Genomic DNA, 19,906 nt, shown 5'->3' on the forward strand with positions numbered 1-19,906 from the left:
CCAGACACTTTAAAAATTAAGTATCATTATATTTATATATATATATATATATATATATATATATATTAGTTAGTTAAAAAGTTGAACTTATATTGCTAAAATGTTTCACGTTCATTAAATTTGGTATTAAATTTAAAATATAAAGTGTTATTAGTCTAGTTAGTTAAAAGGTTTTACTTGTTTTTGTTAGGTTGTAAGTTCGAACCATACCTATAGCATTTTTAATTTTATTTTTAATCTTTTTAAGTTTATGGGTGGGTCAACCCACAATCCAAGCCAAGTATTCATTTACTCTCACATATATATCCAAATTAACCACAACTTTCGACCCGCCAATCCGGACACTTTAAAAATTAAGCATCATTATATATATATAGATAAGTTGTGTCAAACTGATATTTTAATAATAAGGAGATCTCTACTTCCTCCTTCTTTTCTTCTTCCTCTATTTCTTCTTCTATGTTTCTTCTCTAGCATAATGTTCTTTCTAGCCGTGATAGAATAAGCAGTCTTCTTAAAGTTTGTTTGTTTAATTAAATTTCTAGTAGCCCAACGCATTAACCCATCCTAATCCAACTTTAGGATCACTAAAGTAGTTCGCGGTAAAGGAAGAAGAGTTAAAGCATCGTCCAATAAGATATCATCGGTGTGGATTAGATGTTGCCTGGTTTTAGATATTTAAGAATTGCTTTACCATTATTGTAAAGGTTTACAAGTTAAAAATATTTAGTACAATTTCAGATTTTGGGTTTAAATTTAGACAAAAATACAATTTTTTTAAATTAAAAGAGAAGAATGACAAGCAGATCTGATAACACATAACAATCTTTGAAGTGGTGTATGAATTTAAGAAATAACCTCAACTTTATAAATAAATAAATATAGTATTATTCCCTATATAATTAAATTTAATAATATTGCCTAATGTTGTCCTATTGAGCTTTAAAGCCAGCTGAATGTCAATTAGATGTGTTACTATTAATCTCTGGAATTTCAATATCAATTGGCCTTGATATCTCAATATTCATATCAATCTCTGAAGGGCTAACCAACTCCCATCCTCTACCCGACCATACACCTAACTGTGGAACCGAATTTAAAGTAGGAGCTTGACCAGGATAAACTACCCGCCTCCTCCGTAAGGTTTGAAACAAATTTGACCAATTTCCAAAATTTCGGGAGAATCTTCCAAGGGATATGTAATTCTTGAGTCCAACGAGGAGGAACAAAAGTAATGAAACAGTGGATATGACTATGGAAATAAGGTACAAGCCCCAAAAACTTTCTAAACCAAGGCTGTCGGTTCCTATGTCGGTTGCAGTGTTCGACATGCTACCGTTGAACCATTTGTCTTCCAAATCCTTTAGCTTTCCATTCTCAGACATCATTAATATAGCCTCAGACACATCATCAACTATCGGTGACCCCTTTTGGAACACCTTCATCCCCACACAAAAAAAAATTAAACCAAACCAACCATTAGCAAGAAAAAAAAAAGACCATTGTTCATTTTTGATTTATTTGGATAATCAGTATTATATGGATAAGCTATGGACAAACAAACGGGTAAAGCTTATCCATTTTAAGGGATAGTTCGAGTCATCTGAATTATTCGAATTCAATCCAGACCAAATTCAACCAAAACTACAAAACTTGGGTTTGGATTGGACTGGGTAAAGTTAGTGCCGGCCCTGGGTAGGCCCGGCAAGCATTCGTTCACTCCCTAGGCAGTCCATTTAATAAAACACGTAAGATATTTAGATAAATTTATATATTTTTTTAACCTAAAATATTTAACTCAGTCGTTAACATACGTACTTAGAAATTTTATTTAGTTATAAGTTCAAATTTCAACTAGACCTCAAAAAATCAAATTTTTTTTATGATTGGGGGCAGCCTGAAAGTCTGCCAGCTCTGGATAAAGTCACTATCAATAATCTTGTTGTATAGGTTATTTAAAAGTGTTATTTGTGTAAAAAAAGGTTTAAGGTATAAATATAAAATAAATAAATGTGAAAAGGATATAGAAAGTAGTTTGGTTGTATACTTACAAAGCCTAACCCTCCAAATCTGTAGGTTGGTCCGGAAACTTGGTAACCATGGTTTTCCTTAAGAAAGACCTTAAGATAAGGTAACTCAAGGAAGGCTGCCGTGATGTTGCCACTTCTGAATGCGTCTGGATAACTGTACTGACTACTGATGTTCTTGATATTGGCAGGGCTAAATTCAAGGACTTGTTTTAAGTAATTTTTTACAAACGAGTCGCCATCGCATCCCACGGGTGCGTTTGTCTTGATGAGCCAGCTTACATCGGTTATGTTGGGAACTAGCCTTGGGACCGTTAGCATTGAGGTGAGGCTGGCTTGATAACTTGACGTTACTACAAATACTACAAATAACCATAAGGCAACTACTATCCTACTATAGTTGCTTTGAATTTTTTCTCCTGCAAAAAAAAAATAGTAATTAATGATATTGTGGTAATTTAACCAAAATCGTGAACATTTTTGTATCAAATAATAATCCCTTACTCTGAGAAAAGAAGAGCGTACAAAAAGTGAACCAAAGGGCAGTGCTGATTTGATTTTTCCAAGGGCCACCAAATTCAGGATTGGATTGTCGTTCTAAGAACCAAACAATGAGGGTAGTGTAGATCATAACAAGGGCAGTTACCAACCACATTTTCTTGTTAAATGGCTTCACAAAAAGCCAACCTCGGTTCCCTTCCCCTTTCACCGGGACCATCATAGACAGCCCCGACTCGGCGAATGGTTGCGTGAACTCCACATATTTTGACCGGTTTGCAAGTATGGTTATGTCTCCAACTATAGCGTCAAATGTCTGCAAACACATACACAATTGTAAATTAAAATGAAAGTAATTTTATTCATTTTGGACCAAAAAAAAATGTTGATTAAAACTTGTTTGGTCAACAAATGTTGCCATTATAAAATAAATATAGTAAGACTTTTCCCTGCCTATATTATTATTGACCTTTGACTGCAAATAGTCTAATTGAACTTGCCCAAGTAATTTGACTAGCTTGTTTGATATTTGGTTATTTGGATTAATTTCTTGGCTTGTTTAATGTGTATTTTTAATCCAACATCATATACATATCAACCTACAATTAATTAATATATTTATCAAATCACAAGGCATCAATTAATATTCAAATTCTTATTTTGTAAACATTTTAAAACTATAAAGATTCCACCTTAACAACTTTGATGTCTACTTGTATAATATTCATTAAACACTCAAACTTATGAAATGAAAATATGTGTTAATCTAGACTAATAATTCAAAAGACTTAAATTAAACCATACCTTGTTGATGAGATTATCAATCAATGCATCATAAGTTCCGATAAACGGAAGAAACTCGTAAGGCAATGAATAGTTCTTCTCGATAATTTGTATCGCTTCTTCGAAAAATTCGATGCAGAAACCCGTGTATTCTTGTTTATCTTCCTTTAAGATAATTTTAACGAATTTTTCGAATGAAGTATTGGCCGGAACTCCTATTTTCAACCGTCTTTGATTTGTGGGCATAGCCCATCCTTTTGGTACACCCTTTGGTTTCCCCGGCCACTTTACTACATCAACTAACACTTCTTTCATGTTGTTCCCATTATTCATAACACCTTCAATTCCCTTGAAACCGAAATCAGGCGACCAAAACCCTAGTTCATCGGTGGTTTTTCCTATGAAATTTATGATCTTGAAAACCGAGGGATGGACTAGCTCCCTGTTTTCAAAAGTAATGTTACCAGTTAGGCCGGTGAAATTGCTCGAAAGAATGTTCTCGAGAAGTTTTGTTTTCGTTTTCAAAGCATTGGCGATTACATTGACGCTATCGAATGCTCGTAAGGCGTGAATTCCAGGGATTGAATCTTCTTCGTTTGGATACTGAAGGTGGAATTGAGGCTGGAATTTGCTCTTGAATTCTCTAAAAGGGGCACTGTCATCAGGGTAGTAATCTTCAATTCCAATAACTCCTTTCGCTAATGTGATAATAGAAGTGTTGGAAGATCTCAATGTTGATGAAACAGAGCCGGAGATTATCCAGACAGAGTCTTTCCCTATAAAACCCAATTCATTAGCTGCTTCAAACAAATGAATGACTAGCGAAAGAGACGCCTGTAGAACAACAAAAACCCTCGATTGTTTTCCGATTAGCTCCGTCATCTTCTTCAGAACAAACCCATTTGGGTCTTCGATGGAAACTAACGGAGGAAAAACCAAACGATGCTCAATTTCTGAACCTGAACCCTGCAGTGCATCGGACAATCGAGCCAGCATAGTCCGACCAGTACCGCCTGTGTCTTCTTGGTAAACTACGATTAGTTTCTTCCAGTTATACGATCGAATGATTTCTCCGATGCATTTCATTTGTCCAGAGAAATCGGAACCCATTTGTACCAGGAAAGGCCATTGCAGCTGCGCTAGATGAGCTTCTGTAGCAGCAGCTGCAAATGAAAGAACTGGGATTTGAGCCCGGTTACCGATCTCCGCCACTAAAGTCGCTTCTTGCCATGAATCCATTCCAATTATTACTTCAGCATGGTCAGTTTGAATAAGCTCCTCAGCTGAACATAAAAGAAGCAATTCATATCATTCTTTGGGGAAATTCATGTTAAGCAGCATATACTATAAGTTAAGAAGTTACCAGCACGAGCAGCTTGAAGGGGGTCGGCAGTGGAATTCTTGAAGTGGATAAAGAGTTTGTGAAAATCTGAACTTTGGTTGAAACTTTGAGCTGCTATTTTGATGGCAATCTCTTGTTGTCTTCCATTTGGAGAATGGGCGTCGATTATGACTCCAATTCTTGTGACATTAGAATCGTCAGCTGTTGCAAATTCATTAAAGGAGAGAAGAATGATAGAAAGAAGAAGAAATTTGGGGATCAGTTTGAAAGACATCCTTAAATTAGATGAGGAAGTATTAGAAATTTATATTATATATACATTCTTCAAAACGTAGAGATGTTTTTTTATTTCTTTCTAGAGAAGATAATAGAAACACGCTTATTGGTTTACATTGACTTTAATATATATATATATACATGTTGAATTTTTTAAATAACCATCTACCCTAAATCTTGTAACCAAAATATTCCTCTTCTTAAAATCAACATCATATTTATTTTTAAATGGATAAACTCTAAGTCATTTTTACATTATTAAATATATATATAATATATTTATATAATAATGCTTAAAATCTAAATTGTTTGAATTGCGAGGTCGAAACACGTAGTTAATTTGGATCTTGGCGTGAGAATAAATTGGTACTATAAAGATATTATATTTATATATAAGAGAAAAAAATAAATGACAATCAATTGATGGATAAGACAGGCAAGTGCACAAGGCTCAAGATTCTACCGAAAAGAAAAAAAAAATATTGTGGAGAGAGATGTGAGATTTGAGAAAGGTAATATATTAATATTTTAATATATTAAAATATATAAGGATATATATACTTTTGATATTTGATAGATTGTGGATCTTCTCAAACATAAACATAGAGAGATAGGGCAAGAAGCAGGGGAGTGTGAATGAGGTTGTGAGTGAAGATCAGTCCGATAGGCTCTTTGGTCACCATGATCGCTGATAAGTTTGCATGTTTCATCGGTGAACAGAAATAACAGGTATATCATTTAAGGACATATATAAGACTAAGTATTTCGGTTGTTTGGTTAGAAACAAACTAAACCATTAGGTATTTGTGTTGATAGAACCAAACTTTGTATGACCAAAGATGAAATAGTGGGTAAACAAGAAGAAGAAGTCATGGTTAATAAACAAACGGATCGTTAGCGGATGGACTTTTATATATATAACGAAAGAAAGGAGATCAATGGAATGGAAAAAGGAAAGTTGATTGAGAGGTGATATGGATAAGGGGTTGAGCTGAAAGAGTAGTTGAGAAGAGTACGTATATTAGAATACAAGTAAGAAAATCTTAGTTTCTTACCGTTTTATATTTTATACCATTGTTTTGATAAATTAGTTTGCTATTATAAATGTTCATTTCGAGTTAAAATTATTGAAAAAGTGTTTATCTAAAAATATTGATCAAGTTGACAATGAATTTGATAAAAATGACTTGATAAAAAGGATTTGAAAGAAGAAAAATAAATAAATAATTTGATCAGCCTAAGATGAGTTGAAAATGAGTTTAAAGAGAAAAATGACCTAAATGATCTTGACTAGGCAAATTGATTTGAGAAAGAGAATATGATGTAAGAATAAAGAATGTAGTAAACTGGAATTGGAAATGTGGAGATAAAGAGGTAATTTTATAGTCGGGATAGGATTATGTACTACTTATTTGATAATGGTTATTTATGCCTCGAGTGCTTATACCGGTAATGAGTCAAAGCGTGACAATTAAGTCTGGTTGATGGTTAATGAGTCAACACAGGAACCCCAAATCCTGATTAATGGTAAATGAGTCAATACAGGACCTCCAAATCCTGGTTAATGGTTAATGAGTCAATGCAAGATCCTCACATCTTGATTTATGGTTAATGACTCAATGCAGGACCCTCAAATCCTGGTTGATGGTTAATGAGTTATCATAATAATGTAGTCTTATCACTAACCCGAGCTATATACGAAAAACATATTAGTTATTTAAATTAGATATTATATTTTGAATAGAAATTAATTTTCTATACATAGTTAATTGCCTCTTGATCCAACTGTTTAGAAATTTATGATTTTCTTATTGGGCAAGTTTAACTCATCCATTTTTATGGACCACTCTTTCAGAACAGGATAATATTGATCAATAGTTGAGGTTGTGCGGTATCGAAGACTTGGATTATTATAATCGGTAAGGATTATTAGTCTCTCATATATAAAGAGTAATAGGAGAAGTTGTATCCTTAAGACATGAAATATGTAACCATCGATTTTTGTTTAAGGATGGGGGTACAATGACATTTTGTGTATGAAAATACTTTTTTAAGGAGTAAGGATGATTTTTGTGTTAATGAAGATTCATGGAAATGTAGTTGGTTAGCCTTGCATGTTATAATAATAGTGCATCAAAAAAATATGACATGTGGAGGCAGTCGCGCCTCATGACTCGAATTGGGACGTGACAACTTTAGTGGTATCAAAGCATAGGTTTATATCCATTAAAAGGAAAATTGTGATGGTTTATCAAAGAGTTTAAGTTGAGAATTTTGGGGGAAAGTTTATATGTCTCCACACATATTTATAAAGTCATTAGATTAACAATATAGTGGAAATTAAATGTTATTTTTTTAAAATTAAGGAGAACTAGCATGGAACTCATATTCATGCCCCCCGCTTCAACACAAAGCGCTTCTATGTGGAATTTAAATGTTATAAGAATGGAGCGTGAAAACTTAAATAGTATAGCACTATGGGTAAGAAGAAAACGCAGTAATAATAATTCCGAACCAAATGTGCGAGGACAGCAAGAGACTAGAGAGACCTCTAGGCCGGTAACAGTTGAGGATATTGTTAGAGTTATGACGGGGATGACACAACAACATGCACCGACAAATAAGTTTTCCAAATTTAAGAAATTGTCTCCCCCACTTTGATGGAAACAATGGTCCACTAGAAGCTGAAAAATGGATATATGAGTTGGAAAATTCTATTAGGTACTCAATTGTAACAAGATAGAAAAAGTAAAGTTTGCAGCATTTCAGTTGCAAGGAAATGCACGCAACTGGTGGGAAATGGAGAAGCAAAACTACGAGCACGATATAAGTTACTTTCCAAAGAGTTTGTGGCAAGCGAAAGAGATGGAGTTTATGAATCTAAAACATGGAAGTATGACTATAACAATAGATCAAGCCAAGTTTGTGGAATTAGCCAAATTTGCGCAAGTATGGATGAGGAGCAATATTACGAAGGAGATAAAGTTTGAAATGGGTTTGAGTCCCTACATTAGGCAAGTTGTGGTCCCTTTTCAGCTCACCTCTTTTATTTCTGTGGTGGACAAAGCACGATTTGTTGAACGAGAGTTGGGTATTACAAAGAGAATAGAAGACACAAAATCAAGGAAAAGAAGTCATCAAAGTGCCTTTGAAGGGAGTCGAAGCTCATTTCGAAGTAGAAGGCCTTTTCCTATGAATAATACGACTCAAGTCTCTAGGAAGATGTCAACACAAAATTCATCTTCATTTAGGAAATATTCCATAAATCATCGCACGAAAGATTGTCGTTGGTTGTCTAAAGCATGTGTTTTATGTGGGCAGCATGGTCACGTAAGGGCTACCTGTCCACGATTCAAAAATTCCTTCACACAACCTAATGCACGTGAAGCTGGAGGTTCGACAAATTGAAGGCCCTTTCCAAGCCAGAGTGTTTTCTACGATGAATTCTAAGTAAGCTCGTGCATCTAATATTGTGATCTCATGTACCATTTATGTGTCTTCCACATATGCTTTAGTATTATTTGATTCTGGTGCTACAGATTCTTTTTTTTTCTCAAAACTTTGTTGAAAAGCATAATTGGAATAACAAACCTCGAGATGTGAATATAAGTGTAGAAACACCATTGGGTTATAAGATAATTGCGAATCTAATTTATATGTCTCGAGAAGTACACATAGGATCTAAAGTGATATTAGTTGATCTTACGGTACTAGATTTGTGAGGTTTTGATATTATATTAGGAATGGATTGGTTAGCTCAGAATTTTGCCTCCATTTATTGCCATAAAAAGACGATACTATTTCAAATTCCTAAGGAATCCACATTCTCTTTTATGGGTAGTAAAGTTGTTATCCCTCCAAAAATGATATGCTCTATGGAAGCGGAGCACATGATAAGAAATGGTGTAAATGTCATCTAGTGGTGTTATGGGGTACGAAAAAGAATAAGAAATTAATAGGAATTGTTCTAGTTATAAACAAGTATCAAGATATATTTCTTGATGAGTTGCACGAATTACCTCCCGATAGAGAAATGGAACTTGTAGTCGATGTGATGCTTGGAATGACTCCAATAACGAAGAATCAATATCGTATGGCTCCAGTAGAGTTGAAGGAGTTGCACGATCAATTAGAAGAATTATTACAAAAGGGATACATCAGAAAAAGTGTTTCCCCATGGGGAGCCCCCATTCTTTTTGTGAAAAAGAAAGATGGGACAATGGGAATTTGTACAGAATATCGAAGGCTTAATAAGGTAACTATCAAAAATAAATACCCGTTACCAAGAATTGATGACTTATTCGATGTATTGAAAGGAGCCCAAGTTTTTAGCAAGATCGATCTTCGGTCGGATTATTACTAGTTGAAAATTAAACTAGATGATATTGCAAAGACAAAATTTCGGACAAGGTATAGACATTATGAATACGTGGTCATGCCTCTTGGTTTGACTAATGCTCCAATTGTTTTTATGAATCTCATGAATCGAGTATTCAAACATTCCTGGATAAATTTGTGATAATATTTATTGATGACATACTGGTGTATTCGAAATCTATGAAAGAGCACGAGGAGCATTTAAAACTTATACTCTAAACATTGAGAGAAAATCGGTTATACGCTTAATTCTCGAAATGCGAATTCTTGAATAGTATCGCATTTTTAGGGCACATTATATCTAAAGATGGGATATGTGTAGACCCTAAGAAGGTGGAAGCAGTATCAAATTGGCGTAGACCATCTACTATTACAAAGATGCGTAGTTTCCTTGGTTTGACAGATTACTATAGGAGATTTGTTAAAGGATTTTCTCAAATAGCATCGTCACTAACTCGTTTGACTCAAAAAGGCGTGAAATTCGAATGGTCAGCAGAATATGAAGGAAGTTTTCATGAACTTAAAAAGTAGCTAACTACGACTCCAGTGTTGACTATACCATCGGAAGATGAAGATTTCACTGTATATTGTGATGCTTCACATAAGGGATTGTGTTGTGTTCTCATGCAAAATAAGCATGTTATTTCTTATGCATCTCGATAATTAAAATCGCACGAACGAAACTATCCTACCCATGATATGTAGTTAGCAGCGGTTGTATTTGCCTTGATGATTTGGCGACACTACTTGTATGGTCCAAAAATCGAGATTTATACGGATCACAAAAGTTTAAAGTATATATTTATACTCAAACTGAATTAAACATGCGTCAAAGAAGGTGGCTAGACTTGATTCAAGATTATAACTTATCAATAAGTTATCACCAGGAAAAGCTAACGTTGTAGCTGATGCCTTGGGTTGAAAATCAGCAAAGGGAGAAGAGCCAAGTCTAATTTTAAATATTGTGATTCGTCCTACATTACTCAAAAAGATCAAAAACTCGCAACAAACTGATTCTCGAATTATCAAGATCAATGGAAATATAGAATCTGAATCAGGGAAAGAATTTCAGCTATATAAAGATGGAGTAATGAGTTTCCAAAATCGGTTATGTGTTCCTAATGATGATCTTTTAAAGAAATAATTATTAGTGGAAGCACATTACTCCATATATATTGTTCATCTTGGAGGCACAAAGATGTATCAAAATTAAAGCAACATTACTAGTGGAACAATATAAAACGAGAAATAGCTTAATATGTTAATGAATGCCTGACATGTCAACCAGTGAAAGTAGAACATCAACGACCGGTAGGTTTGTTGAACCCGTTACCCATTCCACAATGGAAGTGGAAAGACATCTCCATTGATTTTGTATCAGGATTACCGAAAGCAAAAATAAATAAAGCAGTTGTATGGGTAATCGTTGATAGATTGACAAAATCCGCTCACTTCTTAGCAATTCCTACAGGATTTTCATTGGACAAATTGACACGATTGTATATCAAGGAGATAACGAGATTGCACGGGATATTAGTAACTATTATCTCGAATGGAGATAGTAGGTTCGTGTCACATATCTGGAGAAGTTTGCATCAATGTTTGAGAACTAAATTGAATTTTAGTACGGCATTTCACCCTCAAAGTGATGGGAAAACAAAAAGATTAAATCAAGTTATGGAAGATATTCTTCGATCTTGTATTATTGATATGGGTGGAGCATGGGACGATCATTTGCCTCTAATAGAATTTGCTTATAATAACAATTATCATGCAAGTATCCAAATGGATCCCTATGAAGCATTATATGGTCAAAAATGTTGTTCACTAGTGTTTTGGGATGAGGTAGAGAAAATAGATTGATGGGACTAGAAATTGTGCAAGAAATAAATGACAAGATTCGTAAAATCAGAGAAAATTTGATTATTGCACAGAGCGGGCAAAAGAGTTACGTCAATAATCGCAGAAGGAATTTAGAGTTTAATATTGGTGATCATGTATTCTTACAAGTATCTCCAATGAAAGGGATTATGCGGTTTGGAAAGCGAGGAAAGTTGAGTCCTAGATTTGTAGGACCATTCGAAGTGTTAAAAAAGGTTGGCAGTGTAGCTTATGAGATCGCATTACCCCCTTAGTATTAGCGGGAGTCCATAACGTCTTTCATGTCTTGATGTTAAAGAAATATGTTCCCACTAATGATCACATAATTGAATATACTCTGCTAATAATTGAAAAAAAGTTGACGTACAAGGAGGTTCCTACAATAATTGTGGACAATAAAGAGCAAGTTCTCCGACGTCGAATTATTAAGTATGTTAAAATTCAGTGGAGCAATCATTCTGAAAAGGAAGCTACGTGGGAACTAGAAAATGACATGAGGGACAAATATCCAAACTTATTCTAGGATTGAATCAAGTTGGGAACTACATAGGTATGAATTGTATTTCTTTCTTAGTCATTAAGGATGCTTTACTAAAACAATGAGAGCATATGGGACTAGAAAATGTATCAACAAATATTCATAATCTCTATTTCTTGAAATTCAAGTAGGGAACAAATCTGAAAAATATTCTGAAGTTGGGACACTCATATGTTGGGTCAAACTTATGAAGCTAGAAAAATGGTCTGAATTTATAAACTTACTCAGCAAACCAAAGGAAACAACCCAAATTTGATTCAAACTAAGGAACATTCCAACTAATATGTATATGTAGAAGCACTTAGTCATTTCGCTAGTCTCTTGGGAAAATCATTGTATATGGACCCAATAATGGAGGAAAGTGAACAAATCACATATTCTAGGATAAGCATTGAAGTGCATCTTAGAAGCACTTTATCAGAAAAGATGACAGTAGTTGACAGAAGAGGCAAATCCACATACATGGATATTACGTATGAATGGATGCCAAATAGATGTGCGTTCTGAAATACTTTTGAATATTCCAGTAATAAATGTGTAAAAACAATTGAAGAGCAACAGGAAAAGCTAAAAGTTCGAGAGCAAAATGAGAAAGCTTAAACTATATAAAGAATCAGGAAATGAGAATGAGGAAGCTAAGATTGAGATGCAGAGGATGAGAATGATAAAGAATCGAAGGAAAGGAAAGATGAAGAATCAAAGAAAGAAGAAGAAAAATTAGAGGATGAAAAAGAAGAAAAATCAGAGGAAGGAAAATGAGAAAAATTAGTGAATGAAAGTAAAGAAAAAATAGAGGAAAAAAGTGATCAGAATGCAATGGAGGAAAATGAAGAGAAAACTTTGAAAGTAGACCAAAAAAAATAATACAAAATTGAAGCAAAATGAATGTGTAGGTAAAGCTGAAATTCCTAAAATACTGAAACATAATTCCTCTTGATTAGATTAGTGATGGCTCCTATAAAGAAAAATTAATCCAAGGAAATGAGGGCAATACTCACAAACAGTCATTATCAAATGCAATAGTTCAATCATCAATAATGAAGCTTAGAGCCAAAAAGTAATTAGATAAAGTAGGTGGACTGCGAGAACAACAGATTATGATACAAAAGTAACGGAAATGATATTGGATAAATTGAACAAGAATATTAAGTAGTATGATTGATATGATTTACTTGTCTTGAATCTCTGTTTTTGTTTGTTTCTATTCAAATACTATAGGGTCGTTTGATCCTTGTAATCAAAGCTAGAGTTTATTTAGTTTTGATAATTGACTATTTCTCTCACTTTTGGGTTCTTAATGAAATGGTGTTAATCTGTTTTCCCATAAAAAACATACTTAAACTGATTAAAACGATCGAAGGTTGCGATTCTAGGTTCAGATGATCGACGACAACGGCTCTAGATCTAGACGATCGAAGACATTTCAACGAGATGAGAGGCGTGTCTACCTACTAAGCTTCGCAAGGCGAAGGCAGAGACAGGGATGATGACTGAAGCCGACAGACCTGCATATTGATGGGGGATGCATGTGTTGAATGAAGTCAACCTGCATATAGATGGGGAGGCATGTGTTGAAGATTTGAGGGATTGTGAAATGATGGGCCTAGGGTTAATTACTCTTTTATTTTAATATAAATAGTATGGGTCTTTAGTTAGTATAATAAAGTAGTAGAGAAAGTAACTTTTGGTCTTAACATTGGATGTATCTTTTTTATTATTTTATTTTTATATAGTTTTACCGACACAAATTTTGAGTCGTAAATGGTATTTATGTGTCGGCATAGTTCACTTTTTTTTTTTTGTAGTGACACCATAACGGTTGAATGTAATTTCTTCTCTAAAATGACAATCTTAGCAGTTATTTCTGCTAGTACTGACAACTTGTTTTAATAGATCCCTTAAACTTGTCGATCTTGATAAATTAATGTTGTCATTTCAATTGGAAAAATCAAACAATCGAATTACCTAAATATTTGATACCAGTTTGTTTTAACGAAATGCGAGATGATGTAAAAAATAATGAAATAATACAATTTTAATGTAATTCATCAAGATAAATTTTGGCTACTTCCACTAGAAAAAAGAATATTGTTGAGAAAATCAAAATATAGATTACATCACGATAGTTTATGATTATGAGTCTATCACACAAGTTTTAAAACATTAATTCTCCCTCGTAAGGATGGCAATTTGAAACCGCCCCGCGAAAACCGAACCGAATTGCCCCGTTTGGGATGGTTTTTCCCCGAAACCGAACGAGAATGGGGCGGGGATGGTAAATGTGTCCCCCGCCCCGATCTTCCCCGATCCGCCCCGATTTCACCCCCGATTATGCCCCGAACACTATAAATATAGTTAAATCATCAATATATTTATTTATTCACTATATTTTATAAGAATAGTAAGTTTACTTCTTTATAATAATTTAAAATTTCAATATATTACAATATATATTATATTAAAAAATCCATTTATATAATTTTATTGGATAATTTTATTATTTAAAAAATATATATTTTATTAACGGTGCCCCGCGGGGATTCCCCGAAACCGAAAAAAACCGAACGGGGCGGGGATGGTATTAAAAAAATCCCCGAAATAAAAATGGTGCGGGGATGGTAAATGCATTCCCCGCCCCGAACCGCCCCATTGCCATCCCTACTCGCAACCCTAACATATAGAGAATTGAGAATGGAAATGATGCCCTCAAGACAAACACTTTTTAAAGGGTATGTTTATACTTTTAAATAAACTTTAACTAGGTCAACACTAATATCTTATTAAGAATATTCCAAAATATTGTCACAATATTTTTCTAATGTAACAAAAGAATATATTTTATTTTGTGTTAATTTTATTTCTTTATATCTGGATTATACATTAAAATATATAATTTTCTTTTGTTTAATATTTTTTCTTTGCACTAACCAATTAAAAGTTACTCAACAAAGACCATCTTTAAATGACTCCAACTCTTTGTTTGTGATTGAGATACATTAATGAACGAGATCATTACAACAAGACTAAAAGAACATAAAAATATTAAAAGATGAAATTTCAATTCAAGTATATGTTTGTAAAGTTGGAACAATAGTTGTAAAGGGTGTTCTAACAATATAGTTAGTACAAAAAGGAATATGTATGTATTTGTACATATTAGAATAATGTCTAAGATTATAAATTAATAGAATAATAATGTCTATTTAAAAAACTAAAAAAAAGATCATCTAGATATAATGACTCCTCTATGTGTGGAGTGATGATTCTCGATGATTATAGTTATAGGAATAGGATCTGCATTGCTCCAATAACGAGCAAACTTCTTTGCCCGTTCCCAAACGCTATCATCATTCGAGCCTTGATCTCTTTCTCGCTGATATTTCCACAATTTGAGCGCAACCGATATCAGTAAACTTACGGTGGAGACGCCGCCGCTGAAGACGAACAAACCCCAGAAGTCCTTGAGGCTCAATCCGCCGACTTCTGGTGACTGGTCTAAGGAGCACTCCGACGTTATTAACCACTCCTTTTCTAGCCTTTTCAAGTCCCCATTTTCAGATATTGCTAAAATAGCTTCTGATACGTCTCTGGCTAATGGAGACCCCTTTTCGAAAGCCTGTACACATTCAAGAATCATCATTACCGGTGACTGAGTAACCGAATTGCTGTAGATCTGACTGTGTCAAAGTAGAGTATACTTACAAACCCAAGTCCTCCAAATCTATAACTAGACCCTGTGATTGTAAATTTGTTGCAGTAATTGTTGACAAAGACTTTGGCATAAGGTATTTCGAAAATAGCTGCTTCGATTTCGCCTTTTTCAAAAGCGTTCAGGTATTCTTCCTCAGTCTGTAAGTTCACCATATTCTCTGGTTTGTAATCAAGTGTTGTTAAGAAGTTTTTGATTAATGTGTTGTTATCGTAACCCACTTTCGCATTACTCCTCATAAGGGAGGTAACGTCTTTTGAAATCAGGCGTGGAACGGTGAGCATTGCAGAGAGGTTGGCTGTGAAGCTTTGAGTTAAAAGTAATCCAACAAATAACCATACAACCACCACTATCCTTGTATAATTACTCTGGATTTTCTCTCCTGCAGATTTTGATTAGGAATCATGAGACTCAGAAAACCCATGAAATGAAATCTCAAATGCAGCTAAGTAACTTACTGTGAGCCATGAAAAGAGAAGAGAAGGCAAACCATAGGGAATTCCCCAACTGTTCTCTCCGCGACCCAGAAAAATCTGGATTTGATTTATGTTCCATAAACCAGACCATGAACATTGTGTACAACAACATGCATCCAGTTGCAAGCCATAAATCAGGTTTAAAAGGCTTCAAAAATATCCAACCTTCATCATTTGCAGGCCTCACAGGAACTACAGTGACTAGCCCTGATTCTGTGAATGGCTCCGTGAATTCCACTTTGTTCCATCGTTTCGTACTTATGGTCAAATCGCCCACAATCCCGTCATATGTCTGATCAATGGAAACAATCAAGATCAAATTATGATTCAAAATTACAATCAAATGAAATATAAAGACTTACATTATCAGCAAGAGAATCAACTAAATCGTCGTAAGTGCCATTAAATTCCCTGAATTCCACAGGAATAATATATGACTTGGTATCGTACAATCTTCTTACCACCTCTCGAAAGACTCTAATACAAAAACCATCGAAGTTCTTTTCCATTGAATTTCCATTTCCATTTCCATTTCCATTGGGTGTTATCTTCACAAAGTTCCCAAATGAAGCTTTGCCGGGGACTCCAATAATAAGGGGCTTCCCTTTAGTAGGCATTGCCCATCCTTTAGGAATCCTTTCTAATTTCCCAGGCCATGATATTCCATCTAATTTTGTCATATTATGATATCCCAACCTATTAATCTTGGTCTCGTTGACATTTACCATCTCATATTTTAGCTCGTCCAACAACCTACCATCCTTAAAAAGTATCTGACCACTCAGACCAGTAAAATTGCTCGACAAAATACCTTGTAGCAAACTTTGGTTATCTATTTTTTTCAATGTCTCCGTTATAACTGTAACACTATCGTATGCTCTTAGAGCATGAATTCCGGGAATCATCTCTGCTTCTCCTGGATACTCTGTTCTAAAATATCGCTGAAACTGATCGTTGAAGTTCATGAATGGTTGGGTATCTCTAGAATAGTCAGTTCTGATTCCGATGACACCTTCCATGGAAGATATCATAGAATGGTTAGCATATTCAAGAAAGTGAGCGACACTGTCTGATACTAACCAAGCCGAATCCTGTTCCATGAATCCCATGCTCTTTGCCTTGCTAAACAAAACACCCGTTAACTCAAATGACAATCGGAGAACAAGAAACGCTCTGGACTGTACTCCTTTCAATTTCTCCATCTCTTCGTCAATGTATTGTTCAGATATTGAAGAAAATGAAGGGAATGCCAAAGTGTAATCTATAACAGAGCCTATCCTCGAAAGTTCTTGTGATACACGAGAAAACGCCCCTGAATCACCACCATAGATGTCTTCTTCGTAGATTAAGACAACTCTATGCCAATTACAGTATTGGACGATAGTTGCAGCGAATTTAAGTTGCTGTGAACCATTGTTGACCATTTGAACCAAGTAAGGCCATTCATTATTGTGTGGGGAATGATCTGCTACCAAGGAGAGAATTGGAACTTTCATTCTGTTACCCACGTCTGCAATCAAGGCAGCTTCGGACCATGTTGTCATGCCAATAACTGCGTCAATTTGCTGCTCTCTAATGAGCTTCTCAGCTGCAATATTTTGATAACAAGTGAAAAATAAATAACAGTTTATAAGATTTGGGTATCATGTTGATTATTGTAGTAAGTAAGCAGACAACATATTATTACCAGTATTAGCCACTTGAAGTGGGTTTTCAGAATATTCTTGGGGAACAACAAGTGAAATGTTGTGTCGAGTTGATATTTTGTTGTAGTTCTGAACAGCTATTTTCATGGCGGTTATCTGTTGTTTGCCAAAACGAGAATGAACATCGATGATTGCGGCAATCTTTGTTAAATGCTTGTTGGTTTGTGCCATAGACATGCCGGTAAAATGGTGTTGAAGAAGAAGAAATAGGAGAAGGAGAATGTTTGTCCTAGTCCTGGTCTTGTTATGTATGGTGGTGATGAAAGAAGCCATTTCTAGAGAATAAATTTGTTTTTTGGCTGGTTATGTGCAATTCATTGATATATATGTATGCTGGGAAATTGGAAATAAGCTCATATTTGTCCATGAATTTTAAGAATTTTTATATTTTGTACCATGAATACTGTTTTCATTATTTTATATTCTCAACTTGGCATGATTTGGTAAAAGTTTACTCTAAAAATATATTTATACATATAATTAATTTAAAAAATAATAATAAACAAATGAAATTACAAAAAAATTATTAATTACAAATACATAAGGTTTTTTATTTGGATAAAGAACATTGTTTAAATATATATTATAAATTCATTTTATTATTTAAAATCATATAAAATTGAAAATTGAAAAAATTTATAAATTCTTAAAATGATAAAGATCATAAATTTAAAATCATAAAAATTACTTAAAATAAAAACTTTAAATTTTATAAAATTATAAAATTTAAGAATTAAATCAAAATTTTAATTGTTTTAGTATATATATAAACTCGAAGTTTTGTTTAGGCTCAATCTTAAATTGTATTTTTTATATCATTTACATCTCTGAGTTTACAAGATGATTAATATTAGCTTTAATAATTAAAAAAAATAGAAGTTGTGACAGAAAAAAAGAAAGTTAGTGTCAAAACTGAAAAAAAAAACAAAGTTGGAACTAAAAGATGCGCAGCATTATATATTTAAGGCAAGAATATGACTTATTTCTTAGGAAAATTATTTATCAAGAAAGAGAGGTTGAATTGAAAATGATAATGAGCAAATTAAGTATTTGAAATGTGTTAACTGAGAAAAATCTTCCATTAGACTTAACTAGATATTGTACTAAGTAAAGTAAAATATAATATAAGGAAAAAAAAGTTGGTTTAATTAGCGATGGTCTTAAATAAAAAAAAATACAATTTTTCTTAAAAATCGAATTTTTTTTAAAGATATTATATCATTAAACTACTTGGATGATATTAAACGAAATAAAAAAGTATTCAGAAATTATTTCAATAATTACTTATTTTTTATTTCTCAATCAAATCCAATTCATGTTATGATAAAATACTATTTTAAGTGTAGTTTAAAAAAAATTATGATAATAAAAAATGAATAAAAAGTTAGGAAAAATTAAAATTTTATCGAAAATAATCAAATATTCAATATCAAAGTAAATAAAAAAACTCACTTCACTTTTATGTTTTTAAATATAATTATATTTTTAATATAAGATTGGATTTAAAATGAAAATTGATAGATGAGAATAATAATTTAAAAAAAAACTTTATTTATGTAGATTAAAAATTTAATATTTAAGAACTAAAAAAAATTAATCTACTCAAAAAAGGACATATCATCTCTGTCAAATTATTCTCGTTCCAATCATTTTCTTTTCAAATTATGAACAATATTATGCACTTAATTTTATGTTTAGTTAATTTGAAATTTTAGTTTCCAATAATTGAGATAATTAAGGACCTTGGAGTTCATATAGACCGGACTTATTCTTCTCTCTATGTATAATCCGCGTAAAGAATTTTTATTTATTTATTTATTGAAGGAATTTAAAGAAGAATCAAAAGAATATAAGATGAATAGACAAAAGCCTAACTAGTGAGCTTGTCTAATGTGTGGTTATTTGAATTCATATTATTTAAATTATTAATTATCAAGTTATTTATATATTTTTTTTATAAAATTTTAAATAGTAAAAAAATAATTAATTAAATTACTAATTGATATATTAAGTTTTTATTTAAAATATTTTAAAATTTTAAACACTTCTTTTTAGTTTATATGAATAGTCTAATTTATTGACATAATTTTATTCCTGAAAAATAAATACTTAAAAGTGGGGAAATTGTAAAAATACATGTTACTTCCACGGCATCTGGATGATATTAAGATGTGGTTGGAAGGACTATTGACCTCAACTCAAAATGTCAAGTACATTGATTGTTTCCCGGAAAATAAATATTGGAATAGTCCGTGTTTTCTTTTACAATTTAAAAATAATTAATATTATTTCA

The 19,906-nt window shown here is 33.1% G+C and overlaps 2 protein-coding genes across 3 annotated transcripts; both read right to left on the minus strand.

The window, feature by feature from the left end:
* Nucleotides 1-897: 897 nt before the first annotated feature.
* On the minus strand, nt 898-4,924 carry LOC124927703 (glutamate receptor 2.7-like). Its single transcript, XM_047468162.1, has 4 exons — nt 4,672-4,924; nt 3,330-4,591; nt 2,052-2,841; nt 898-1,439 (listed from the first exon to the last, which is right to left on the minus strand). The coding sequence occupies exons 1-3, from the start codon at nt 4,922-4,924 to the stop codon at nt 2,467-2,469; spliced, it is 1,890 nt and encodes a 629-aa protein (XP_047324118.1). The 3' UTR covers nt 898-1,439; nt 2,052-2,466.
* Nucleotides 4,925-14,762: 9,838 nt separating this feature from the next.
* Nucleotides 14,763-17,896, minus strand: LOC124930577 (glutamate receptor 2.7-like). 2 transcript variants are annotated; one of them, XM_047470917.1, is made up of 6 exons: nt 17,595-17,896; nt 16,270-17,495; nt 15,890-16,199; nt 15,425-15,813; nt 15,086-15,338; nt 14,763-15,048 (listed from the first exon to the last, which is right to left on the minus strand). In XM_047470917.1, the coding sequence occupies exons 1-6, from the start codon at nt 17,884-17,886 to the stop codon at nt 15,002-15,004; spliced, it is 2,517 nt and encodes an 838-aa protein (XP_047326873.1). In that variant the 5' UTR covers nt 17,887-17,896; the 3' UTR covers nt 14,763-15,001. The 2 variants fall into 2 exon arrangements, with proteins under 2 accessions (XP_047326873.1, XP_047326868.1); XM_047470912.1 differs by having other exon boundaries at nt 14,763-15,338.
* Between the last annotated feature and the right edge of the window lie 2,010 nt (nt 17,897-19,906).

The sequence above is a fragment of the Impatiens glandulifera genome, chromosome 1 (genome assembly GCF_907164915.1).
Source record: "Impatiens glandulifera chromosome 1, dImpGla2.1, whole genome shotgun sequence".
Classification (NCBI taxonomy): Eukaryota; Viridiplantae; Streptophyta; class Magnoliopsida; order Ericales; family Balsaminaceae; genus Impatiens; species Impatiens glandulifera.